At 39.0% G+C, this 27933-nt stretch overlaps 1 protein-coding gene across 1 annotated transcript; it reads left to right on the plus strand.

Moving 5' to 3' along the window:
* On the plus strand, positions 1–27933 carry LOC307180801 (putative P2Y purinoceptor 10). The gene is made up of 2 exons (XM_079911302.1): positions 1–75; positions 26504–27933. Exon 2 carries the CDS (start codon positions 26553–26555, stop codon positions 27537–27539), a length of 987 nt encoding a protein of 328 aa, XP_079767428.1. The 5' UTR covers positions 1–75; positions 26504–26552; the 3' UTR covers positions 27540–27933.

The following is a 27933-nucleotide window of genomic DNA, read 5'->3' on the forward strand; positions in this document are numbered from 1 at the left end:
AGCTCCATGCCACCCAGACTTAGGCTTTTCTGCCCCAAGCTCCCTGCAAAGAAACAAGCCCAGCAAGGCTCCAGGGTAAGTTATAGCTTAATATGTGGGAATTGGTATAATTCCATGTGGGAAGATTGGTGGGGACAAGAAGATCTGGGACAGAGACAGATGTGAAACCAGTGTCCAAATTGAAAATGGTCCCTGGTTTCTTATTTCAGACTTATTACAGCAGGAGCAATCGTGACTTCCCTTGAGTCTGACTAGAGTGCAAAGTTAGGGTTAGTGCCATCAGTCTCCACCATTATTCCAGGAGCATGGGGTCTGTGATGCAGCTCAGTCTTTGCTGAGGGTTCTTTGTTTCTTTATCAACAAGGGAAGATGGCACAAAGTGGTAAGAAAAGAGTATCGTTGGTGAGATTCATTGGGAAAGCTTGACCTATTCAGTCAGAAAAAGAAGATTTGGATTTCTGCTCTGTATAAATTATCTAGTTGCTTAGTGAAGGAACATTTTTATGTATAAGCTCCTTGCTTTGGTAAGTTTAACTTTCACAGATACAGCAACAGATAGTAAATTCTCAGGAGAGAAAGAAAGAAAGTCAGATCATAGACTTTGGAGTTGAAGGAGCTCTTAGAGATCCAAATCCCTCACCATACAGATGGGAAAACTGAGAGACAGTGAAATGAAGACATTTAAGATAACCCAGCTAGTTAGCCGCAGAGCTGGAACTAGAACATGTATCTTCTAAATTACGGTCCCTTTTTCCTACAGAAGCTGGTATCTCCCAGAGAATACTGTAAATATATTTATAACTGTGTTGGATTTTAGGTTAGGAAAGGAGAAAATATCCTAGATGACAAAATCTGTTGAAAAGATTTCAAAGTCTGTTCAGAGGCATTTCTAGATCCTTTGAAAGCTGCTTTTCTGCCCAAGTTCAGACCTAATGGATAGCAGAGCCCAAAAAAGAGGCACCTATCTTTTCAGTAATTATTGTTCTTATTACGTTGAGTGCTAGCAATCTCTCTGGTTCTGAGACAAGATGACTGAGTCAAAAGGAGACTTCCAGTTCGGTAATCCTTCAAGGTGGACTGTACCACAACAGTTGGTACCAGGATCATCTTGGATAGAATGATAACAAGCTTTATTGTGCTTTTTGGGTGGAGTAGTAGTTTCAGTCCCAAGGATCCTGCAAGTGGGAACACTTTTATTTTGGTTTTTCAAATGGACGTGGGAGTCCTTGCCATTTCTATTAATTGAGGAGTTTATCCCTTAGCTGTGACACTGTCAAATTATTCACTGTTGAAAATATGTGATAGGTTGATATATTGAGGCTGAAAATAGCATGAACTATACTGAGAATCAAGTCATGCATTTGGGGTAATTATCTTTGGAATGGTTCCTTTTGAACAGAGGGCCTTCTTTGATCAAAGCAGTTCCTTTTTGGGCTCAACTGGAAAAGTTGTTGAGTGCAAGTTGTGCAGACTGCTCAAATCCTGGCAGTGGTGGAACACAAGGCTTCAAATGAGTAAGCATACTTCTGGATGGTTTTTGGTGGCTTTTCACACCTAGTTGTGTTTGAGGTAAGTGAGTTGATGTCCTAAGAGGCAGGGCGGTCTATGGACCTAATAAAGAGAACAGAGCTGTCTTTGTGAAACCATCTTTTCTACGTGTTCCAACAATCAGAACAATGACTGGCAGGAAGTATATGCTTTATTTAAAAACTTCTGCTCAAGACGTCTCATATTTCAGGTCGGGATATTTTATATTTAAGTGTTCATCTAGTATTGATTCACATGCATCACAGGCAGAGTGATGAAGTATATGAACCAACACACAGAGAGACAGAAAGTTTTGGTTCTAGCTCAAGTTCTGTCAATGATTCAGTTTTGACCTTGGACAAGTTGCTTTATTTTTCTGGGTCTCAGTAGTCTCACCTATAATAAGGGGGGAGGGGCTTGAAATAGATGGTCTTCAATTTCCTTCCTAGTAATACAAATGTTTGACTCTAGGCTCCTGGTGCCTGAGAAGAACTGCATATCATGAAGTGGTAAATAATGGGACCATAGTAGGGAAATCTAACTACAGTGAACCTTCTGGAAATACAGTCTAGATCTCAAAGGGAACTCAGTAATCTTTGCTAAGGGCCATTATACTTATTTCAGAGTAATGTCATCATGAGAGCTTCAACTTTTAGAGCACAGGCAAGTGTTTTGTAAATAATTTCCTTTTTTTTCAAACGATAAGATGCAAACATACAAAGGAGCAAGTTCTGTAATCTGATTTCCACAATGACAGTGTCACTCAATCAGTATTTCTCAATCTTTTAAGTGCAAAGTTCCATTTGAAAAACATAAAAATCTCACTAAAAAGTTATTGTGGACTTGCTTAACTAGGAACCAGACCTTGGACTCCTAGAAAAACCTATCCCATAACATTGACATTTTCCAAATACTGTAAGCCCAACAGCCAAAAAGATTTTTCAGATCTGCGCTTTCAGCAGTTTGTATTATATGGACAATAATTATGATTTCCAAATATATTTACTGTAATAAGGAATTTTCTTTTCAAGTAACACATGTTTTCCACTTTTCTAATTTAAGAATTATTGCATTAGTCTTACTAAATATTTCTCACATCTATCCTTTTGGGGAGATTTTCTAAACTCAGGGAAGTACAGCATCCAACCAAAGGCTCATGGAGATTACTCTCTGTACAAGTAAAGTGGAAATGAACTGCGATTTATTTAACATATACAGTGTACCAGACATGAAAATAGATACATTTTCTACTTAAAGATGTACATTTTCTATTTAATCTTTACAATGATATATGTTGCAGGCACTATGATCCTAATTTTATAAATGAGGAAGCTGAAACCAAGAGATATGGAGTCTTTTCAGGCTAGACAGCTGATAAGTGAGTCAAGATATGAATCCAGGTCTGCCCAAAGAACACGATTCTTTCCATCTCCAAAATCCTGCCCCAAGTACAAAAATAATGAATAATTAGGTCTCCTTCTTACCTTATTAAAAATCCAGTAAAGATGCATGCAGGGAAGTTCAATTCCAACTCTAAGATATTAGTTTGTGAATAGTCTAATTGCTTTAATTTATTTTAAGGGTAAAATAATTTTCACTTCTAATTTTTGGGAAAAATGTCTAGACTTGCAGAATAGATACAAACTTTTGTGTTTCTGACATCAAGCCAGGTTATTTACAGTTGATTTGAACTAATTCAGGAAATGGCAGAGTTCCAGATTCCAGTTGCTCTTCTTTGGCTGTGGTTATGAGTGATTGAATGAAGGACACCATGGTCATGGGTATAGGACTGGCTTGGATAATTCATGTGAGACTTCTGTGGTTTAAATAAGAAGAAAAAGGGGGAAAAAGACAAGTTACATTCCCAAATGGCCTGTAGATATATTCCCCTGGAGAGTGGGAAGGGCCTCCATCAGCAATATTTCTCTATTTAGTTTTCACTTCTCCTCCCAAGATGACAAGCCCACATACTGGCCCTATTATCAAAGAAAATAGGAGACAAAAATTTGACAGACATGTTCATTTAGTGGTATTAGTGACTTAATGATGAGGGGTGAAAAGAGGGAGAGGATTAAGAGGGCAAAACTTTATAGAGTTGTACTAGGAAAAGAGCAGTTACTTTGATGCCAGAAGCCTATGTTCTACACTCTTCACTCTGCCACTTGCATAGTATTCAGGTAACTGTGATCACTTCTTGAAGTCTCAGTTTCCTGATCTGTAAAATGGGGATGATATCCTCTGACCTAATTTGTTCTATATATGGTGTACGATATGCATATATATATATACATTTAATAATGATTAACAGCAATTATAGATGTAATAATGGTATGTAAAGTGTAAATCAGCAGGTAGGTTGAGATGGTGGCAGCTGTATCAGTGATGGCAGTGGCAGTGCTGACAGTATTAGCTAGGGGTGGGGGTTTAGAGGAGCCAGGCCCATAACATCATGGCAAGTTAGATCAGAAGGTAGTTAACATGATCCAGTTCATATTGTCTTATTTTGATAATGAGGGAATTGAAACCCACATAAGGGAAGGGGATTAGCAGGACAACACAAAGAGACAGAATTTGAATAGTTACTAGAATCCAAGTGTTTTAGCTCCAAATCCAGTGTTCTTTTTAATAAATTCTACTGCTTGAGATTCCCCATCCTATCTGTCTTGTTATATTCAGCTCACCACTCTTATAAATACATTGTTCCAATACTCTATCCATAGATCTATTATGGTTTGGGTTCATAGGCAAAACTCGTTAAAGATCCCTGGTTTTGATACTACCATACGCTGACACCTGGTGGGCAATCATTTGCCATATATGTATAGTCATAAAAGTGCTAGAAATAGAACCAAGATTATTAGCTTCTTCATCTTTGAAGAATTGTCTTATCCACAGAAATGTTACTTTAAGGTATTTCTGTGCAACAAATTGTTTGCAGAGAAGAATTTTAGCTGTCTCTGCTCATGAAGAGCCTCATTATGACTGAAATTGTAATAGCTGTGACTTTAAGAAAGAAACTTTATCCTGCTGAGCCTTCATTTTCTGATATGTAAAGGGGTATAATAATAATTAACTCAGAGTTCTCTCAAAGATCAAAGATAATATATTAACAGCGCTTAGCTAAAAACTGACAGGATGCGTGTGGAAACTTCTTGAACTTAGTATTTCACTGAAACTTAGGAGTCTGGTACAAATTCTGATGCTGCCATAAAATAAGTTCAGTTTGGCTGTAACTTTGTGAAAGCACAGCATTAAGCTAGTTGGTTGGGAAGTGAAGCTGCTTTGGGTAGACATTATTGGTACCTATGATGTTCTTGAACTCAGTCATAGTATGAGTCATATTTAGTGACATGACATACGTTTGTGCTCTGAGACAAAATTTAGTTATTTCCATAAAGTCAAGTGTTTAATGACAAAATTCTCACTTAACTTTATGGAATTCCTACTGGCTTTAAAATAAAAGGTTGGGATTACAGGCTTTGGAGTTTTTAGATTTGTTAGACTCCAACCTTATTATCCTTGCCTTGACCATATTTTCCTCAGTAACAAAGGGTGAAAAACTATTGCTGTTGTTCAGGAGAGTAGCTTTTGGGAGAGACATTAGAAATAAAAATGCCTAAGGCTCTGCTAATGTGTGCCTATTCTCCATAGTCTTACCTTTATAAACCAATGTGTATGAACTGAGATCCTACTACATGCCTAACCCTCTGCTAAACAAAATGAGGGATATAAAAGTGTAAGATACAGTCTTCCCTCATTGAGACTACATGCTTATAGTGTAGCCTAAAAGTCCAGTACAAATACAAAAAAGGAAGAAGTCAGAATAGGTTGCCCCATGCAAGGAAAAGATGACAGTTGAGATGGGATCTGGAGAGAGGAGTAAAATATTTACTTCTGAGATGGGATCCAGAAGAGAGGAGTTTGATGAAGTTTTAGTCATAATTTTTTTTTTTTTTTTTTTTTTGCGGTACGCGAGCCTCTCACTGTTGTGGCCTCTCCCGTTGTGGAGCAAGGCTCCGGATGCGCAGGCTCAGCGGCCATGGCTCACGGGCCTAGGCGCTCCGCAGCATGTGGGATCTTCCCTGACCGGGTCACGCACCTGTGTTCCCTGCATCGGCAGGCGGACTCTCAACCACTTGCGCCATCAATGAAGCCCTAGTCATAATTTTATACCAATCTTCATTATCAGGAACATTCTTAAAGCTGCACACTGAAAGTGAATCTTGTTAGCTCGATCATGGTAGCTGATTTTCCTGCTCTGCTTATTAGATTAGAAGTCTGTGCTGGTCATTCCCTTTAGGGTTTAGCTCCCATTACAGACCCCTATTTCAAGAAGAGGCATCTCTATGAAGGTACTGGCCTTTGATGTAGGCAGTGTATACCCTGGATAGAGCATTGAACATTGGATAAACCAAGAGGCATTTACTTCTTTAAGGATGGTATTGGAGGCACTGGGAATTTAGCCCTCATTCTATCTGGGTGGTTCACAGTCATAGAGCTAGGAGCTCAAGTATATACTAAAGATATGGTATTTTCACAGGTTATAATTTTGCCTGGGTTGTATTTTCTGTGTGGTCCTGCTTAGCTGAGTTGGTTATGCAACACCAGTGAGGTTAAGTCTTTAGGATTAATCCCCACATGAGCCAGTTAACATCAATTTTTTTAATAGTGCTATATATTTAGCCTTGTTCTAGGGTGAGAGAGAGAGAGAGAGAGAGAGAGAGAGAGAGAGGGAGGGAACAAAATTTAGGGCATAACCCCTGACTTTACAAAGCTCACAGCCCAGTGTAGAGAGATTCATAAACAGATAAACAATAAAAGAGTTGTCATAAGGCAGAATATTTGCCCAGTTAAAATATTTACTAAGTGATTATGTGCTAATTATTCTGCTAGGTTCTAGAGATCTAAAGATGAGTAAGGCATGCTGTTTGGCTTCAAAAATGCTCATAGTTTAGTTAGAAATAAAGAGATATAAACGGAAACATTCTATAGCAGTGAGTGTATCATTAAAGCAATCCCTATGATGACATGGTAGCCCAGATTTGCCTTTTTGATATATCATTTTGGCAGCAGAGTATAGAATAGATTTTAAGAGGGAAATCCTCAAAACAGGTAGATCAGTTAAAGAGTGTTTTAATAATCCAGAGAGAGAGGAGGGAGAGAGAGTGGGAGAGGGAGAAAACTTGGTTGATTGAATGAGAGTGAAGGGATCTAGGATTATTTTAAGGCTTCTGGCTCTTGTAATTGGATAGATGGTGTGGATAAGTAAAAGATCAGGGAGTATGATGAGTTTAGTTTTGAATATTTTTATTTTGAGACGCCTGGGAGACATTGAAATGGGAAATCTCCACTGAAAGTTAGACATATAGATTTAATATCTGAGAGGAGGCCAACCCTGGACATTGAGACATAAGTGTCATCTGGATATGGGTGGTAACAGAAGCCATGAAACTGGGTGATGTTACTTAGCACGAGGGCACTGAATAAGAAAAGAATATGCAGACCTTAGGAAAACAAACATTTAAAGGATGTGCAGAGATAAAAGAAACCATAAAGGAGACTCGGTATGAATGGATAGATAGTTAAGAGGAGACTCAAGAAAGAGTTGTGGCTTAGAAGCCAACAGAAGAGAGCATTTAAAAAACATGGAAACGATCAGACTGTGTCCAAGCTGGCAGAGAAGCCCTGCCTGATTTGGAAATGTGATGGTCACTTGTCGCCTTTATTAAAGTAGTTTCAGTGATGTTGTAAAGGTATGCATGTCACCTTGGAATGCATTAAAGAATGTATATAAAATGAGGAAAAGAAAACAGTCAGTGTCAAAAACTATTGTGAGACGTTTATTTAAGAAGAGAAGGAAAATGACAAAGAGCTAGAATAAGATGCATTGACAAGAGAATTATTATTTTGGGTGTTGGAGAGACTTGATGACAAATATCTAGCTGAGAGTGAAGGGCAACATGATGATCTAGGAGTGAAAGGGAACAGCTAATGAAAGAAGATCCTGAGAAAGATAAAAGGGATTAAGAGCATGGGAATTCATCTTGTGCAATAGGAAAGACAGCTGTGTTGGGAAGGATGCAGTTGTAGATAAGATTGTGTGGGTTGGGAGGGGACAGTGGATGAAACTGAGTTGTTTCTCAACCAATAACCTCAATTTTCTTGTGATTTAAGGGGTAAGTTTCTCTGCTGAGAAAGTTGGGGGATGGGAGAACAGGAGAGAAGAAACTTTAGAAGAGCTGTGAAGGTGCTGCATAGTCAATAGGAGAAGAAACTAATCAGGCATGTGCAAAAAGAGGCTGGAGCAAAAAATCTTAGACTGGAGATCATACACTTCTAGTTTTAGCATTTCAAATATATACTGGTATTTTTAATAGAATCATTCAGCAGTTTGGATAGTAAAAAAGAAGATGGATTGTGGACTTGATCTGGGATTAAGACCTTGCCAGGCTGGTACGGCAGAAAAATCATGAGCAAAGAAGTTGATGGTTCTTGTGTGAGAATAGTTAATTTGACCATTTAATGTAGTCTGCGTAAGGGAGGAAGTAAAATGAGGGCGGGTGCCAGATTGGCCCAGGAGAAATGGCAAGATTTAGAAATTTAAGGTCTCTGGGAGTGTCTGGTGCAAGCTAGCATAGTGCAACTTGCAGTGAAGTTCAGTGATTTTAATGTTAGAGAAAGCAAACCATCTGAAGAGTCAGGAATTTATGAAGCTTGGCAGAGAGTACAAATTTGAAAAGTTCTGGAATAAGGAAGAGTTTACTTTTGACTCAGAGTGTCAGGAATAGTGAATGCTGTGAGCTGCTAATCTGAAAGGGCTTTGGTACAGTACAAAACTGTGATATCCTTGTATAACATTTGACATGTTTTATAAATGAAGTTATCTTTGACTCCTCAAGCAGTCTCCCAAACTGGTCAATTCCATATCTAACTTTTACTTGAAATTCTAATATTCATGCCATACCAGGTCAGAGCTTTTTTTTTTTTTTTTTTTTTTTACTTCCTTGACTGTTGGAATAGTAGGATGATCAATTATTCTGTTTGTCCTGGACTGTCACCGAAAATATTACATACTGGCAAACCCTCAGTCCTAGGCAAACCTGGACTGTTGGTCACCCTACAAACTCACAACTAATTTGGACTTCCTGTCTCTGGTCTCCCAATCCATCTTCCACACTGTTGCCAGAGTGGTCTTTCTAAAACACAAGTATAGTAATATCACATCTCTTCACAGAATCCTTCAATAATTCCCCATAAAACCCTCCATGATCTAGCTGCATCTAACTTTTAAGTTGCTTTTCCCTTCCACTACCTTCTCCCAATCTAACCTCCTATTCCACCTTCCCCACCATCTCACCCTGTTTTCCAGCTGTTATAGAACACCTATTCTTCCTTTCTATGGGTCATTCATTTTTATACTTTGAGAACTTTGAATGCTCTTCATTCACCTTTGAAACTCTTTTTTCATTCCTTTTTCCTACAGCCTTCCCATTCCAGCTGCTTATTAAAAGTGAACTTATCCTTCAGGATGAGCTCTAAGACTCCTTTTCTGTGCAGGATTCATTTCTACTCTCACAGAAATTTCTTTGTTATCCCTTTCATGGCACATTTAAAAATCCATTATGGTTAGTTATTCTTATGTCTTTTACTCCTTAAATGACTATAAACTTCTTGAGGATGACAATCACGTATTATTCTTCCTTGAAATTTCCCACCCCACTACACTATCTTCATCAATTTACATATCAAATACACATAAAGCAGAATGTCCCTTTGCTGGATAAAATTATGAATTGCTAAATCCCAGATGAATGGTATTGATAATACCAAGTTCAGCCTTTCTTGAAGAGATGGGACTTGACCACAGCTTTGAAGGGCAATTTAGATTTAAATACAATAGTGTATAATTCAGGCAAAGTAAGGTTAACTTTTATCTCCTCCCCAGCCACCATCAGCAGTTTGTTCTCTAACCCTGTCCCTGTAGTGACTAATAAAATAATGCAGATAGCTTGACACAAGTGCCATCTTCTCTGGCTCGAGGTGATCTATCTCTCCTAATTTAATAGAAGCAGCCCAACATGGTTGAAAGAGCGTTAAGTAAGAGGCGTACAAACCTGACTTCTGGTCCTAGTTTCACCATATTTTAACCCTGTGACTTTGGACAGGGTACTGAGTTGTTCTTGAATGCATCTCTTTGTAAGCTAAACAATATGGTAGGGGTATTACTGATATCTGTCCTGCTTACCTCACAGAGATGATGCTGTGCCAACATGAGGATTTCTTATCACCTATGCCATTCACCTCAGTTCTTGTCATGCATTGGTTGTGACGTTGGAAATTAAAAAAAAATATTTTTTCCGCCAGACCAGAAGTTTCTCAGGGACAGAGATTATAGCAGATGATTCTATATTCTCCATAGAACCTAGGACAGAATTCATAGTATGATGCTTATTAAACATATGTTGGTTGAGTGTTGGCCTCCAAGGCAGCCAGAACCCTTAAAAGGCCAAAGAAAAAAGTAAATACACAAGTTGTTTTCCTTTTATGCTTAATTTCCATGTGGAAAATTAAGCTCTGGGGACTACAGATGTTACCTCTCACTCTTGTTCCAAGTCCCACACGTAGGTGGGTAGGAAGCCATTCGCTGATGAGATGAGGCAGGTATATATTTCATTTGCAGAATGACAATCAACAAAAATAAAGGGTTGAGAAGCTTTGGGAAGCAGATCACAAGGACTACCCTCTCCCTGAGGCCTAGATAATAGTGTTGATGGTACTCTGAGATGTTGGGCTGTGCTGGTATCTACCTACAGGATATGTCTGACCACCTCTGATTCTAAATTGAATATTTTGCTCTTTTCTCAGGCTTCTGAAGGCATGTTTTTTCTGAGTTGTAATGGGTAAGTGCAGCAAATATTGATGATAATAGCCCAAATCAGGAGACAACTTTTGAGGGAAATAAAAAACAGTAGAAATATTGGGCTGGCCAAAAAGTTCATTCGGGTGTTTCCATAAGCTCTTACCCAATATATTAGTTGACATATCAGGGCTTGCATTTTTACTTAATGATTCCAAATAAGGACTTTAAACTATTTTGTATGCAATTGAATCCAATTATATCACTTTTCTTTGGGTGCTTACCGTATAACCAAGGCTAAGTCTTGGCTATATGGTCATAAACAGAATAGATCTTTTTATGGCACTAATAGAGCTAACAGCACAGTGAACGAAATAGTCAATAAAAACTGAGCAAACATCTACATTACACGTGTTGATGTTACGAAGAGAAATTGGACGGAGTGTGAGAGTATGTAATGCTATGTAGGATGGCCTAAATAATAGTGGCAGTGAAGATGTCTCTGACCTGCAAATTGAGGTTAAAGGAGACAGATATGTGAAAAAGAAGGAAGATAATTCCAGACAGAGGAAACAACATGTGCAGATGTTTTTGTCAGGAGAAAAGCTTGGCTTGTTCTAGAAACTGAAAGCTTCTCAGTATAATTGAAACAGTAGTGAATGAGGAAAAGAATGGCATGAAGTGATGTTAAATGACACGGAAATGGCCTTCAAGCCATGGTGAGAAGTTTGGCCTTAATACAATAGAGAACCAACAAAGGATTTTAGACAGGAGAATGACAAGATATTTCAAAGAAAAACCACTTAGGCCACAGTGGGGAAGAGGTTAGAAAGGGTTAAGAGATGACATAGTCCCTGCCATCAAGGAGTGCAAAGTCTAGTTAAACAGAAAGACATGTTAGCAGAATTTCAGTGTGTGTGTAGTAAGTGCCATGACAGAGGTAAGGGAGTATGGAGACAAGCATGGGTTCCAATTCTTATATACCACCTCTACACTATGCAAGTTTTGTGACTTTGGCACAACTTATTTAACCTCTCTGGGTCTCAGTTTTCTCATTTGTAATATGGAAATAATCATTGAGTTGCTATAAGGATTAATGAGATAATATGTGCTTAGCTTGTAAATAGATGGAAGCTCTCAATAAGCAGTAGCCATAATTAATGTTAATGTTAGACACAGTATGGGGTTGAACTGCAGGAGACAAGACTGGGGTGCCGGGAGTCCAGTAAGGCATCTTCTACAATAATCAAGAGGAATGATGACAGTGGCCTGGGTTAAAATGGCAACAGTGTAAGTGGAGATGGATTGGAGATAGATTTGAGAGATTTAAAGGAGACAGAATCACCTGGTTTCTGATTAGATATGGGTGAAATATAGTGATAGGAGTTGAATGAATTCCCAGTTTCTATCTGTAGTGTCTGGGAAGAGAGTCATGGCACAGACAGAGAAGGGGAGCTTAGACTCAAGAGTGAATCACCAATCTTGTACCCTTTCCTGAGAGAGGAACCAAAAATATGTCTAGATTGAAGGGAAGAGAGACTAGTATCACAGGGGGCATGAACCAACCAGAAATAGTCAATAATAGAGTCAGAGCCAAAGAGAGAGACACAGAGACAGGAGCAGGGGCAGAGACTGAGAGAAGGAACATGTTCTGACTTTGGCCCTTCCATTCAGCCTCCTCCTGTTAGTGGCTTCTTTGGTTGTTCTCCATTCTAAAATTTCAGTAGTGTCACAGATTGTTAACAGGAAGCTAAATGTTCCCTGAGAGAGTTTATATTTTCACCCTACCCCAAAAAATTCCCCCAGTCTCCCATTACCATGGGGATTTTACATTTAATTGTCACCAGACATATTTGGGGAAAAACCCTTCCTACCTCCCCTTCAGTCTGGAGAAGAAAAAAGATTTTGGAAAGCAGGTCATGTAAGTCTCTAAACTTGAAATAAACTGAATTGCAGAAGCATAAGAAACCACAGAAACAAAATAAATTGTGAACATAATGCTGTTCTGGCCTAATAGGACTCTTTTATTTAGCACAGAGGTATGAAAACAACCTGCCCATTAGTAAGTGAAATTTTCTGTACCAGTGAAGCAGAAACAAATATCCATGTTTGTAAAGTGCAGAAGTGGAAGTGTGAATTTGGTGGGTGTGAGTTGTTTTTAGTTCTTAGAACTGTAATGCACTTGATATAGCCTCCCTTGTTCTCTCACAAGCTTATGCATAGATAATAGATAATAGTAGAAACAGGATCAATACTGAAGTAATATGGAAATAATCACTGGGCTGCTATGAGGATTAATGAGATAATATGTGCAATAAAATGTGAGATAATATGTGAGATAAAAGTGGGTGGTAAGGAGGGGTGGGTGACATGTGTGGGGACAGATGTTTAGTTATATCCTGATGGCATAGCTAGAGTAATTCTAATGTTACAAGATCATAAGGTCCTACTATGGGGTTAGAAAGGTTCTGCCATAATGTGCCCTCCAGATATCACAATGATCCTCATTCTATTAAAAAGTCCCTCCTGAGCAGGGAGAGGCAAGTGGTATAATGGAAATAGCACAGACTTTGGAGCAAGTCAGGCATGGTAGTAAATCCCATTTTTACCATTTTTTAACTTTGTTACCTAAGACAATTTACTGAATCTCTCTGAACCTCAGTTTCTCATCTGCACTATAAGAGTAATAATAGTAACTTACGATGGTTGTGAGAATTGAATTATGTAATGCATGTGAAAAATTCCATTGCAGATTCTGGGGTACATCATTGATAGACCATTATAATTATTTCCTTTCTTTTCACCTGTGAGTACCCCTCTACCTTTGTTCTAAGTCATACATACACAAGCAAGATGACTGCATGACTCTTTAGGATATATCACAGATAGGTCAAATAGGGAGTATAAGAGGAGGGAAAATGAAAGTACTCTTTAGAGTAATGGTAGCTTATAAAGTTGACTCTCTTTTATCTGTGAATTAATCCTTTGTGGTTCTGTTCTTTTATCACATTTCTATTCCCTGGAGTAGACTTAGAATGATATAGGAAGTCATTCTGCTACTTATGAAGAGAATCTAAAAGAGGCCACTCCTTTGTTTTTGTAAACATACTTAAAACAAAACAATACCAACAACAAAACTCCACCTGAGAAAACCTCAGTACTTTTTTTTCCAATTCTAGCTCTAAAGGCAAAAAACATTCCTGCAGTATGGACAGAAGCTATGTTTGTAAAATTTGTCTTTGAGAGGAAAACAAATGATGGACAGAAGAGTGTGTGTAAAGATTAACCACCTTTTTCCTCCTTTTTGAAGTCCCAGATCTTTCATTTAGTAGATGTGTGGCCTTAATAAATCCCTCTCTGGGCCTTGCTTCTTCTACCTGTATCATATGGTGGCTGAATTAAATGTTTTTTAAAGGTCCTCTTCAGTCCAAATTTCTACAAATAAAATAACAAGGTTGTTGCTGTCCTGCCATTCTTATTTGCAAACAGCCTGCATAAATCCATGGCCAGAACTTGAGAAGCCCTAAAAATTATTGTATATTCCCCATGTCTTACATATAATACACAATAAAAACTATACTAAAACATAAAATAAATTAAGGAAGTCCAAAAAACTTTCTCATTATGATGAATAATGAAAAAAATATTAAATCTTAAATTGTTTCAGAAAAATGATTTTGGTGGCCTATTTTGCTGGTACCTTAATCAATGTTCACTGTGGCTGTTGGATAATCTGCCAAGACATGATGTCACACCAGTACAGAATTCCCCTTAGACAGAGAATAGGTCTCTTCCCTTCCCAATTACATAAGGGAAAATATCCTGGTTCAGCTTCTAAATCCATATATTACTGAAAATTTTCACGTAAATTTGGAATGAAACCTAAGCTAAGAGAAAGAGAGAAAATGCATGAAAACCACCAGCTATTGTGATAGAATAATAAGGAGGTAATATTCCCAAGCCCTGAAAATCAACCAGGATACTGGTAATGCAGGCTAAAGGAGGCAGATCTGTTTTCCAGGTGCTGTGATGCCAAGTTAGGAAGTCAGGACCCAGTGAGCAAGGTGGCAGACAGAAGAGAGGCAAGAAGACCTGAACAACAAGACTGGATTTCTACCATTGCAATTGGGAAGTAGTGAACAGTGGTCATCCCAACCAGAGCTCGAGGCAAAAGAAGTCTTGATACAGAAGAAACAAACTCAAATATCACATTCTTTTTCTGTGGTTAGAAAAACAGATGGAATATTTCAAGACTTCCTTACCTGCAAGACACATCTTTGACAATCTGGTAGGGCAAGGCAGTTGGATGACAATTCCATGGTTCTCTAACTGATTCACTGGGTGACCTTGGATCAATAGTATATCTTCCTTGAGCATCTTCTTCATCTGTAAACAAATCCCTTCTAATTTTAATACCCTATGACTCTGTAGGTATAAAAACATATCTGGTGACACTTCATCATAGTTTTGATTTGCTTTTCTCTAATAATTAATGATGTTGAGCATCTTTTCATATGCTTGTTGGCCATCTGTATGTCTTCTTGGAGAAATGTCTGTTTAGATATTCTGCCCATTTCTTGATTGTTTTTTTTTTAATTAAGCTGTACAAGCTGTTTGTGTATTTTGGAAATTAAGCCCTTGTCAATTGCATTGTTTGCAAATAATTTCTCTCATTCAATAGGTTGTCTTTGTGTCTTGTTGATGGTTTCCTTTGCTGTGCAAAAGCTTTTAAATCTAATAAGGTCCACCTTGTTTGCTTCTGTTTCCATTACTCTAGTAGATGGATTTTTTTAAAAAAAACTATTGTGTGATTTATGTCAAAGAGTGTTCTGCCTATGTTTTCCTCTAGGAGTTTTATAGTATCTGCTCTTACATTTATATCTTTAATCAATTTTGAGTTTATTTTTGTGTATGGTGTTAGAGAATGTTCTAATTTCATTCTTTTACCTGTAGCTGTCCAGTTTTCCCAGCACCACTTATTAAAGGGATTGTCTTTCCTCCATTGTATATTCTTGTCTCCTTCATCATCAGATTAATTGACCATAAGTGCGTGGGTTCATTTCTGGGCTTTCTAAAATGTTCCATTGATCTATATGTTTTTTTCGTGCCAGTATCATACTGTTTGATTACTGTAACTTTGCAGCATAGTCTAAAATCAATGAGTATGATTCCTCCAGCACCTTACCTTTTCTATTTTTTTAAACATCTTTACTGGCGTATAATAGCTTTACAAATGTGTGTTAGTTTCTGCTTTATAACAGTGAATCAGTTATACATATCCATATGTTCCCATATCTCTTGCATCTCCCTCCCTCCCACCCTCCCTATCCCACCCATCTAGGTGGTCACAGAGCACCGAGATGATCTCCCTGTGCTATGCAGCTGCTTCCCACTAGCTATCTATTTTACGCTCGGTAGTATATATATGTCCATGCCACTCTCTCACTTTGTCACAGCTTACCCTTCCCCATCCCCATATCCTCAAGTCCATTCTCTAGTAGGTCTCACTCTTTACTCCCATCTTGCCCCTAGGTTCTTCATGAAATTTTTTTTCTTAGATTCCATATATAAGTGTCAGCATATGGTATTTGTTTTTCTCTTTTGGACTTACTTCACTCTGTATGACAGACTCTAGGTCCATCCACCTCACTACAAATAACTCAACTTCATTTCTTTTTATGGCTAATATTCCATTGTATACATGTGCCACATCTTCTTTATCCATTCATCTGTTGATGGACACTTAGGTTGCTTCCATGCCCTGGCTATTGTAAATAGAGCTCCAAAGAACATTCTGGTACATGAGTCTTTTTTTTTGCGGTACGTGGGCCTCTCACTGCTGTGGCTTCTCCCATTGTGGAGCACAGGCTCTGGATGTGCAGGTGCAGCGGGCACGGCTCACGGGCCCAGCCACTCCGTGGCATGTGGGATCCTCCTGGACCAGGGCACGAACCAGTGTCACCTGCATTGGCACGCAGACTGCCAACCACTGCGCCACCAGGGAAGCACAGTATATGACTCTTTTTCAGTTATGGTTTTCTCAGTGTACATGCCCAGTAGTGGGATTGCTGGTTGTATGGTAGTTCTATTGTTAGCTTTTAAGGAGCCTCCATTCTGTTCTCCATAGTGGCTGTATCAATTTACATTCCCACCAACAGTGCAAGACGGTTCCCTTTTCTCCACACCCTCTCCAGCATTTATTGTTTCTAGATTTTTTGATGATGGCTATTCTGACCAGTGTGAGATGATATCTCATTGTAGTTTTGATTTGCATTTCTCTAATGATTAATGTTGTTGAGCATTCTTTCATGTGTTTGTTGGCAATCTGTATATTTTCTTTAGAGAAATGTCTATTTAGGTCTTCTGCCCATTTTTGGATTGGGTTGTTTGTTTTTTTGTTATTGAGCTACATGAGCTGCTTGTAAATTTTGGAGATTAATCCATTGTCAGTTGCTTCATTTGCAAATATTTTCTCCCATTCTGAGGGTTGTCTTTTCATCTTGTCTATGGTTTCCTTTGCTGTGCAAAAGCTTTTAAGTTTCATTAGGTCCCATTTGTTTATTTTTGTTTTTATTTCCACTTCTCTAGGAGGTGGGTCAAAAAGGATCTTGCTGTGACTTATGTCATAGAGTGTTCTGCCTATGTTTTCCTCTAAGAGTTTGATAGTGTCTGGCCTTACATTTGGGTCTTTAATCCATTTTGAGTTTACTTTTGTGTATGGTGTTAGAGAGTGTTCTAATTTCATACTTTTACATGTACCTGTCCAGTTTTCCCAGCAACACTTATTGAAGAGGCTGTCTTTTCTACACTGTATATTCTTGCCTCCTTTATCAAAGATAAGGTGACCATATGTGCATGGGTTTATCTCTGAGCTTTCTATCCTGTTCCATTGATATGTGTTTCTGTTTCATAGATAATGAGTCTCATAGATAATGAGTAGGTCTTTATGAAATCCAGCACCTAACCATGGTAGTGCCCCCAAGATCAAGCCCATATCTATTCCCCTACCTCATCTCTTAACTACTCTCTCCTTCATACCTGAACTCCAGATACATTGGTCTTCTTTCCATTATTTAATATGTTAAGCTCATTCTTGTCTTAGGGCCTTTGCCTTTGTTGTTCTCTCTGCTTAGAATGCTTCTCCACTAGGTCTTCACGTGGCTAGCTCCTTCTCATCATTCAGGTTCAAATGTCACCTCCTCAGAGAAGCCTTCCCTGATCATACAATCTACAGTAGATATGCAGTTACTCTTATCAACTTATCATATTATAATTTTCTTCATAGAATTCTCTGATTTTTTCTTTTTCATTGATTTATTCAGTGTCTGTCTATATCACTGTCCAAAAAATATAGGTTCCATGAGGGCAGCAATCATATTGCTCTGTTTCAGTACAATAACTAGTACATAGTAGACACTCAAGTAATATTTTTTGAATGAATCAAAGTGGGAGAACCGGGATGGCAAACCAGGTCTGTATGACTTTAAGGCTCTTGCTCCATACTGCCCCTTTTATTTATTTATTTTTTTACACCTTTATTGGAGTATAATTGCTTTACAATGATGTGTTAGTTTCTGCTTTATAACAAAGTGAATCAGTTATACATATCCATATGTTCCCATAAGTCTTCCCTCTTGCATCTCCCTCCCTCCCACCCTCCTTATCCCACACATTTAGTTGGTCACAGAGCACCGAGCTGATCTCCCTGTGCTATGCAGCTGCTTTCCACTAGCTATCTATTTTACATTTGGTAGTATATATATATGTCCATGCCACTCTCTCACTTTGTCACAGCTTACCCTTCCCTCTCCCCATATCCTCAAGTCCATTGTCTAGTAATCTCACTCTTTATTCCCATCTTGCCCCTAGGTTCTTCATGAAATTTTTTTTCTTAGATTCCATATATAAGTGTCAGCATATGGTATTTGTTTTTCTCTTTCGGACTTACTTCACTCTGTATGACAGACTCTAGGTCCATCCACCTCACTACAAATAACTCAACTTCGTTTCTTTCTATGGCTGAGTAATATTCCATTGTATATATGTGCCACATCTTCTTTATCCATTCATCTGTTGATGGACAATTAGCCTGCTTCCATGTCCTGGCTATTGTAAATAGAGCTCCAAAGAACATTTTGGTACATGACTCTTTTTTTTTTTTTTTTTTTTTTTTTGTGGTACGCGGGCCTCTCACTGCTGTGGCCTCTCCCATTGCGGAGCACAGGCTCTGGATGTGCAGGCACAGCGGGCACGGCTCACGGGACCGGCCACTCTGCGGCATGTGGGATTCTCCTGGACTGAGGCATGAACCAGTGTCACCTGCATCGGCACGCAGACTGCCAACCACTGCGCCACCAGGGAAGCCCGGTACATGACTCTTTTTGAAGTATGGGTTTCTCAGGCTACATGCCCAGTAGTGGGATTGCTGGGTTGTATGGTAGTTCTACTGTTAGCTCTTAAGGAACCTCCATGCTGTTCTCCACAGTGGCTGTATCAATTTACATTCCCACCAACAGTGCAAGACGGTTCCCTTTTCTCCACACCCTCTCCAGCATTTATTGTTTCTAGATTTTTTGATGATGGCCATTCTGACTGGTGTGAGATGATATCTCATTGTAGTTTTGATTTGCATTTCTCTAATGATTAATGTTGTTGAGCATTCTTTCATGTGTTTGTTGGCAATCTGTATATCTTCTTTGGAGAAATGTCTATTTAGGTCTTCTGCCCATTTTTGCATCGGGTTGTTTGTTTTTTTGATATTGAGCTTCATGAGCTGCTTGTAAAGTTTGGAGATTAATCCTTTGTCAGTTGCTACATTTGCAAATACTTTCTCCCACTCTGAGGGTTGTCTTTTGGTCTTGTTTATGGTTTCCTTTGCTGTGCAAAAGCTTTTAAGTTTCATTAGGTCCCATTTGTTTATTTTTGTCTTTATTTCCATTTCTCTAGGAGGTGGGTCAAAAAGGATCTTGCTGTGATTTATTTCATAGAGTGTTCTGCCTATGTTTTCCTCTAAGAGTTTGATAGTTTCTGGCCTTACATTTGGGTCTTTAATCCATTTTGAGTTTACTTTTGTGTATGGTGTTAGAGAGTGTTCTAATTTCATACTTTTACATGTACCTGTCCAGTTTTCCCAGCAACACTTATTGAAGAGGCTGTCTTTTCTACACTGTATATTCTTGCCTCCTTTATCAAAGATAAGATGACCATATGTGCGTGGGTTTATCTCTGAGCTTTCTATCCTGTTGCATTGATCTGTGTTTCTGTTTTTGTTCCAGTACCATACTGTCTTGATTACTATGGCTTTGTAGTATAGTCTGAAGTCAGGGAACCTCATTCCTCCAGCTCCATTTTTCTTTATCAAGATTGCTTTGGCTATTTGCGGTTTTTTGTGTTTCCGTACAAATTGTGAAATTTTTTGTTCTAGTTCTGTGAGAAGTGCCAGTGGAATTTTGTTAGGGATTGCATTGAATCTGTATATTGCTTTGGACATTCGAGTCATTTTCACAATGTTGATTCTTCCAATCCAAGAACATGGTTTATCTCTCCATCTATTTGTATCATCTTTAATTTCTTTCATCAGTGTCTTATAATTTTCTGCACACAGGTCTTTTGTCTCCTTAGGTAGGTGTATTCCTAGATATTTTATTCTATTTGTTGCAATGGTAAATGGGAGTGTTTCCTTAACTTCACCTTCAGATTTTCCATCACTCGTGTATAGGAATGCAAGAGATATCTGTGAATAAATATTGTATCCTGCTACTTTACCAAATTCTTGATTAGCTGTAGCACTTTTCTGGTAGCATCTTTTGGAATCTGTATGTATAGTATCATGTCATTCGCAAACACTGCCAGTTTACCTCGTCTTTTCTGATTTGGATTCCTTTTATTTCTTTTTCTTCTCTTATTGCTCTGGCTAAACCCTCCAAAACTATGTTGAATAAGAGTGGTGAGAGTGGCCAACCTTGTCTTATTCCTGATCTTAGTGGAAAAGTTTTCGGTTTTTCACCATTGAGGACAATGTTGGCTGTGGGATTGTCATATATGGCCTTTATTATGTTGAGGAAAGTTCCCCTATGCCTACTTCCTGGAGGGTATTTATCATAAATGGGTGTTGAATTTTTTCTAAAGCTTTTTCTGTATCTATTAATATGATCATATGGTTTTTCTCCCTCAATTTTTTTTTTTTTTTTTTTTTTTTTGCGGTACGCGGGCCTCTCACTGTTGTGGCGTCTCCCGTTGCGGAGCACAGGCTCCGGACACGCAGTCTCAGCAGCCATGGCTCACGATTGCAGCTGCTCCGTGGCATGTGGGATCCTACCAGACCGGGGCACGAACCAGCATCCCCTGCATCGGCAGGCGGACTCTCAACCACTGCACCACCAGGGAAGCCCCTCCCTCAATTTTTTAATATGGTGTATCACATTGATTGATTCACGTATATTGAAGAATCCTTCCATTTTTGCAATAAACCCCACTAAATCATGGTGTATGATCCTTTTAATGTGCTGTTGGATTCTGTTTGCTGGCATTTTGTGGAGGATTTTTGCATCTAGGTTCATCAGTGATATTGGCCTGTAGTTTTCTTTCTTTGTGACTTCTTTGTTTTGTTTTGGTATCAGGGTGATGGTGGCCTCTTAGAATGAGTTTGGGAGTGTTCCTCCCTCTGCTATATTTTGGAACATTTGGGAAGGATAGGTGTTAGCTCTTCTCTAAATGTTTGTTAGAATTCGCCTGTGAATCCATCTGGTTCTGGGCTTCTGTTTGTTGGAAGATTTTTAATCACAGTTTTACTTTCACTGTTTGTGATGGAACTCTTCATATTTTCTATTTCTTCTTGATTCAGTCTCGGAACATTGGGCATTTCTAAGAATTTGTCCATTTCTTCCACAGTGTCCATTTTATTGGCATAGAGTTGCTTGTAGTAATCTCTCATGATCCTTTGTACCTCTGTAGTGTAAGTTGTCACTTCTCCTTGTTCATTTCTAATTCTATTGATTTGATTCTTCTCCCTTTTTTCTTTGATGAGTCTGGCTAATGGCTTATCAATTTTGTTTATCTTCTCAGAGAACCAGCTTTTAGTTTTATTGATCTTTGCTATCATTTCCTTCATTTCTTTTTCATTTATTTTTGATCTGATCTTTATGATTTGTTTCCTTCTGCTAACATTGGGGCTTCTTTTTCTTTTTTCTCTAGTTGCTTTCGGTGTAAGGTTAGGTTGTTTATTTGAGATGTTTCTTGTTTCTTAAGGTAGGACTGTATTGCTATAAACTTCCCTCTTAGAATTGCCTTTGTAGCATCCCAAAGGTTTTGGGTCCTCGTGTTTTCATTCTAATTTGTTTCTAGGCATTTTTTGATTTTCTGTTTTATTTCTTTAATGATCTGTTGGTTATTAAGTAGTGTATTGTTTAGCCTCCATGTGTTTGTATTTTTTACAGATGTTTTCCTGTAATTTATATCTAGTCTCATAGCACTGTGGTCGGAAAAGATACTTGATTTGATTTCAATTTCTTAAATTTACCAAGGCTTGGCTTGTGACCCAAGATATGATCTATCCTGGAGAATGTTCAATGAGCACTTGAGGAGAATGTGTATTCTGTTGTGTTTGGATGGAATGTCCTATAAATATCAATCGAGTCCATCTTGTTTAATGTGTCATTTAACGCTTGTGTTTCCTTACTTATTTTCATTTTGAATGATCTGTCCATTGGTGAAAGTGGGGTGTTGAAATCCCCTACTATGAATGTGTTACTGTCGATTTCCTCTTTTATGGCTGTTAGTATTTGCCTTATGTGTTGAGGTGCTCCTATGTTGGGTGCATAAATATTATAATTGTTATATCTTCTTCCTGGGTCAATCCCTTGATCATTATGTAGTGTGCTTCATTGTCTGTTGTGATAGTCTTTATTTTGAAGTCTATTTTGTCTGATATGAGAACTGCTGCTCCAGCTTTCTTTTGATTTCCATTTGCATGGAATAACATTTTCCATCCCCTCAATTTCAGTCTGTATGTTTTCTTAGGTGTGAAGTGGGTCTCTTGTAGACAGCATATATATGGGTCTTGTTTTTGTATCCATTCAGCCAATCTGTGTCTTTTCCTGGGAGCATTTAGTCCATTTACATTTAAGGTAATTATCAATATGTATGTTCCTAATCCCATTTTCTAAATTGTTTTGGGTTCATTATTGTAGGTCTTTTCCTCCTCTTCTGTTTCCTGCCTAGAGAAGTTCCTTTAGCATTTGTTGTAAAGCTAGTTTGGAGGTGCTGAAATCTCTTCCTTTTTGCTTGTCTGTAAAGTTTTTAATTTCTCCATCAAATCTGAATGAGATCGTTGCTGGGTAGAGTAACCTTGGTTGTAGGTTTTTCTCCTTCATCACTTTAAATATGTCCTGCCACTCCCTTCTGGCTTGCAGAGTTCCTGCTGAAAGATCAGCTGTTAACCTTATGGGATTCCTTTGTGTGTTATTTGTTGCTTTTCCCTTGCTGCTTTTAATATGTTTTCTTTGTATTCAATATTTGATTATTTGATTAATGTATGTCTTGGCCTGTTTCCCCTTGTATTTATACTGTTGGGACTCTCTGTGCTTCCTGGACTTGATTTACTATTTCCTTTCCCATATTAGGGAAATTTTCAATGATAATCTCTTCAAATATTTTCTCAGTCCCTTTCTTTTTCTCTTCTTCTTCTGGAACCCCTATTATTCTAATGTTGGTGCTTTTAATGTTGTCCCAGAGGTCTCTGAGACTGTCCTCAATTCTTTTCATTATTTTTTCTTTTTTCTGCTCTTCAGTAGTTATTTCCACTATTTTATCTTCCAGATCACTTATCCGTTCTTCTGCCTCAGTTATTCTGCAATTGATCCTTTCTAGAGAATTTTTAATTTCATTTATATTGTTATTCATCACCGTTTTTTTGCTCTTTACTTCTTCTAGGTCCTTGTTAAATGTTTCTTGTATTTTCTCTATTCTATTTTCAAGATTATGGATCATCTTTATTAACATTATATTGAATGCTTTTTCAGGTAGACTGCCTATTTCCTTTTCATTTTTTAGATCTGGTGGGTTTTTACCTTGCTCCTTCATTTGCTGTGTGTTTTTCTGTCTTCTCATTTTGCTTAACTTACTGTGTTTGGGGTCTCCTTTTCTCAGCCTGCAGGCTCGTAGTTCCCGTTGTTTTTGGTGTCTGTCCCCAGTGGCTAAGGTTTGTTCAGTGGGTTGTTTAGGCTTCCTGGTGGAGGGGACTTGTGCCTGTGTTCTGGTGAATGGGGCTGGATCTTGTCTTTCTGGTGGGCAGGTCCACGTCTGGTGGTGTGTTTTGGGGTGTCGGTGGCATTATTATGATTTTACGCAGCCTCTCCGCTAATGGATGTGGTTGTGTTCTTGTCTTGCTAGTTGTTTGGTATAGGGTGTCCAGCACTGTAGTTTTCTGGTTGTTGAGTGAAGCTGGGTCTTTGTGTTTAGATAAAAGTCTCTGGGAGATTTTATTGTTTAATATTACGTGGAACTGGGAGGTCCCTTGTGGACCAGTGTCCTGATCTTGTCTCTCCCTCCTCAGAGGCACAGCCCTCATGCTTGTCTGGAACACCAAGAGCCTTTCATCCACATGGCTTTGAATAAAAGGGATAAAATTTAGAGAGAAAGACAGAAACAAGATAAAATAAAATAAAATAATGTAAAATACAATAAAATAAATTTATTAAAATAAAAAAAATTAAGAAAAAAATTTTTTAAAGTAATAATAATAAAAAACCATAACGGACAGACAGGACCCTAGGAAAAATGGTAAAAGTAAATCTATAGAGACAATATCACACACAGAAGCATACACATACACATCTACATAAAGAGAAGAAAAAAATTATATATATCTTTGCTCACAAAGTCCACTTCCTCAATTTGGGATCATTCGTTGTCTATTCAGGTATTCTACAGATGCAGGGTACATCAAGTTTATTGTGGAGGTTTAATCCTCTGCTCCTGAGGCTGCTGGGGGAACTTTCTCTTCTTTGTTCACATAACTCCCGGGGTTCATCTTTGGATTTGGCCCCGCCTCTGTGTGTAGGTCGCCTGAGGGCGTCTGTTCTTCACTGAGAAAGGACAGGGTTAAAGGAGCAGCTGATTCGGGGGCTCTGGCTCACTCAGGCCGGGGCTAGAGAAGGGTATGGATGCATGGAGGGCCTGCAGTGGCAGAGGCCAGCGTGACATTGCACCAGCCTGAGGCACACCGTGTGTTCTCCCGGGGAAGTTGTCCCTGGATCACGGGACCCTGGCAGTGGCAGGCTGCACAGGGTCCCATGAGGGGAGGTGTGGATAGTGACCTGTGTTTGCACACAGTCTTCTTGGTGGCTGCAGCAGCAGCCTTAGCATCCCATGCCCGTCTCTGGGATCCGCGCTGATAGCCGCGGCTCATGCCTGTCTCTGGAGCTCTTTTAAGCAGCACTCTTAATCCTCTCTCCTCGCGCACCAGGAAACAAATAGGCAAGAAAAAGTCTCTTGTCTCTTCAGCAGTCCAGACTTTTTCCCAGACTCCCTCCCGGCTAGTCGTGTTGCACTAACCCCTTCAGGCTGTGTTCACGCCACCAACCCCAGTCCTCTCCTGGGATCTGACTGAAGCCCGAGCCTCAGCTCCCAGCCCTCGCCCGCTCCGGCGAGTGAGCAGACAAGCCTCTCAGGCTGGTGAGTGCTGGTCGGCACCTATCCTCTGTGCGGGAATCTGTCTGCTTTGCCCTTCTGACCCCTGTTGCTGTGTGTCCTCCGTGGCTCCAAAGCTCCCCCCCACTGTCACCCACAGTCTCCTCCTGTGAAGGGGCCTCCTAGTGTGTGGAAACCTTTCCTCCTGCACAGCTCCCTCCCACTGATGCAGGTCCCGTCCCTATTCTTTTGTCTCTGTTTTTATCTTTTGTGCTACCCAGGTACGTGGGTGAGTTTCTTGCCTTTTGGGAGGTCTGAGGTCTTCTGCCAGTGTTCAGTACGTGTTCTGTAGGAGCTGTTCCACATGTAGATGTATTTCTGATGTATTTGTGGAGAGGAAGGTGATCTCCGCGTCTTACTCTTCCGCCATCTTGAAGCTCCTCCTCCAGCACATTTCTTTCTCAAGATTGTTTGTCTATTCTGAGTCTTTTGTGTTTCCTTGAGGTCTCACCTCACACTGGTCACAATGGTTATCATCAAAAAGTCTACAAATAATAAATATTGGAGAGGGCATAGAGAAAAGGGAACCCTCCTACACTGTAGGTGGGCATGTAAATTGGTACACCCACTATGGAGAACAGTATGGAGGCTCCTTAAGAAAACCAAAAATGGTTATCATATGATCCAGCAATCCCACTTCTGTGCATATATCCAGAAAAGCCAAAAACTCTAATTCAAAAAGGTACATGCACCCTAATGTTCATAGCAGCACTATTTACAAAAGACAAGACATGGGAGCAACCTAAGTGTCTATTTACAGATGAATGGGTGAAGATGTGGTTGTATATATATATATAATATATATATATATATAATATATATATAATATATATATATTATATATATATAATATATATATATAGTTGTGTGTATGTGTATATATATATGTATATATATATATATATATATATATATATATATAAATCTTACTCAGCCATAAAAAGAATGAAATAATGCCATTTGTAGCAACATACATGGACCTAGAGATTACCATACTGAGTGACGTAAGTCAGACAGAGAAAACCAAATATGATATGATATCACTTCCATGTAGAATCTAAAACAATGGTACAAATGAACTTATTTACAAAACAGAAATAAACTCACAGACATAGAAAACAAACTTACAGTTACAAGAGGGGAACGGGAGAGAGGGATAAATTAGGAATTTGAGATTAAGGGGTACACACTACTGTATATAAAATAGATTAAAAAAAAGGACCTACTGTGTAGCACAGGGAACTATATTCAATATCTTGTAATACCCTGTAATGGAAAAGAATCTGATATAACTTAATCACTTTGCTGTACACCTGAAACTTTGTAAATCAACTATATTTCAATTAAAAAAAATTCTGGGTGTCAGCTATAGTACTGGTTAACCATTATACCCTTTTTCTTTCTTTTTCTTTTTTGTTTTGTTTTGGGCAGGGATCATAACTTCACGGCTTACCTTGATGAATATACTGAAATATTCAAGATGGGCAGCAACAGTACCAGCAATGCTGAGAATCACTGCAATGTCACTAATTTGACATTTCAATACTCCCTCTATGCCACCACCTACATCCTCATATTCATCCCTGGTCTACTGGCCAACAGTGCAGCCTTGTGGGTTCTGTGCCGCTTCATCAGCAAGAAAAATAAAGCCATCATTTTCATGATCAACCTCTCTGTGGCTGACCTTGCTCATGTGCTGTCCTTACCCCTCCGGATTTACTATTACATCAGCCACCACTGGCCTTTCCAGAGGGCCCTTTGCCTGCTGTGCTTCTACCTAAAGTATCTCAACATGTATGCCAGCATTTGTTTCCTGACATGCATCAGCCTTCAGAGGTGCTTCTTTCTCCTCAAGCCTTTCAGGGCCAGAGACTGGAAGCGTAGGTATGATGTGGGCATCAGTGCTGCCGTCTGGGTCATCGTGGGGACTGCCTGTTTGCCATTTCCCATCATGAGAAGCACAGACTTAGCCAACAACACTGAGTCCTGCTTTGCTGATCTTGGTTACAGGAAAATGAATGCAATGGCTTTGGTTGGGATGATTACAGCTGCTGAGCTGGCAGGATTTGTGATCCCAGTAGTCATCATTGCATGGTGTACCTGGAAAACCACTATATCCTTGCGACAACCACCAGTGGCTTTCCAGGGAATCAGTGAGAGGCAGAAAGCACTGCGGATGGTTTACATGTGTGCTGCAGTCTTCTTCATCTGTTTCACTCCCTATCATATTAACTTTATTTTTTACACCATGGTAAAGGAAACCATCATTAGCAGTTGTCCCATTGTCCAAAGCTCACTGTATTTCCACCCTTTTTGTCTATGCCTTGCAAGTCTTTGCTGCCTTTTGGATCCAATTCTCTACTACTTCATGGCCTCAGAGTTTCGTGACCAACTATCCCGCCATGGCAGCTCCGTGACTCGTTCCCACCTAATGAGCAGGGAGAGTGGTTCATCAATGATTGGTTAAAAATAAAATAGCTCTTTGATTATGGCTTTGTTTAACTATGTTTCCTGGCTTTTTCCAAAGGTGGAAATGACCAGCCAGACAATTTTGTTAATTGAACTTTGGGAACAACAGAAATAGTTGTGCTCACAGGGTTGTGATGGTGCAGGGAGAGTGTGAAAAATGTGGGAGAGGAAGAGAAGATGGGAGTTGTATGTTTCCTCTTTGAAATTCAAGGCACTTTCTTACTTAAGAGATCTAGATCAAGGCTTTACAGATGTTTTAAACAAATGGAAATTGGATATTTTATCTTAAACCTTTCTTTATTAAATGTGATGTTGTTAATGATACAATAAATGCATGAATCTTTTCCAGAATGTAAAAACAAATCTCTTTCATACGAAGACCATTATTTGTG

The sequence above is a fragment of the Stenella coeruleoalba genome, assembly GCF_951394435.1.
Source record: "Stenella coeruleoalba genome assembly, chromosome: X".
Classification (NCBI taxonomy): domain Eukaryota; kingdom Metazoa; phylum Chordata; class Mammalia; order Artiodactyla; family Delphinidae; genus Stenella; species Stenella coeruleoalba.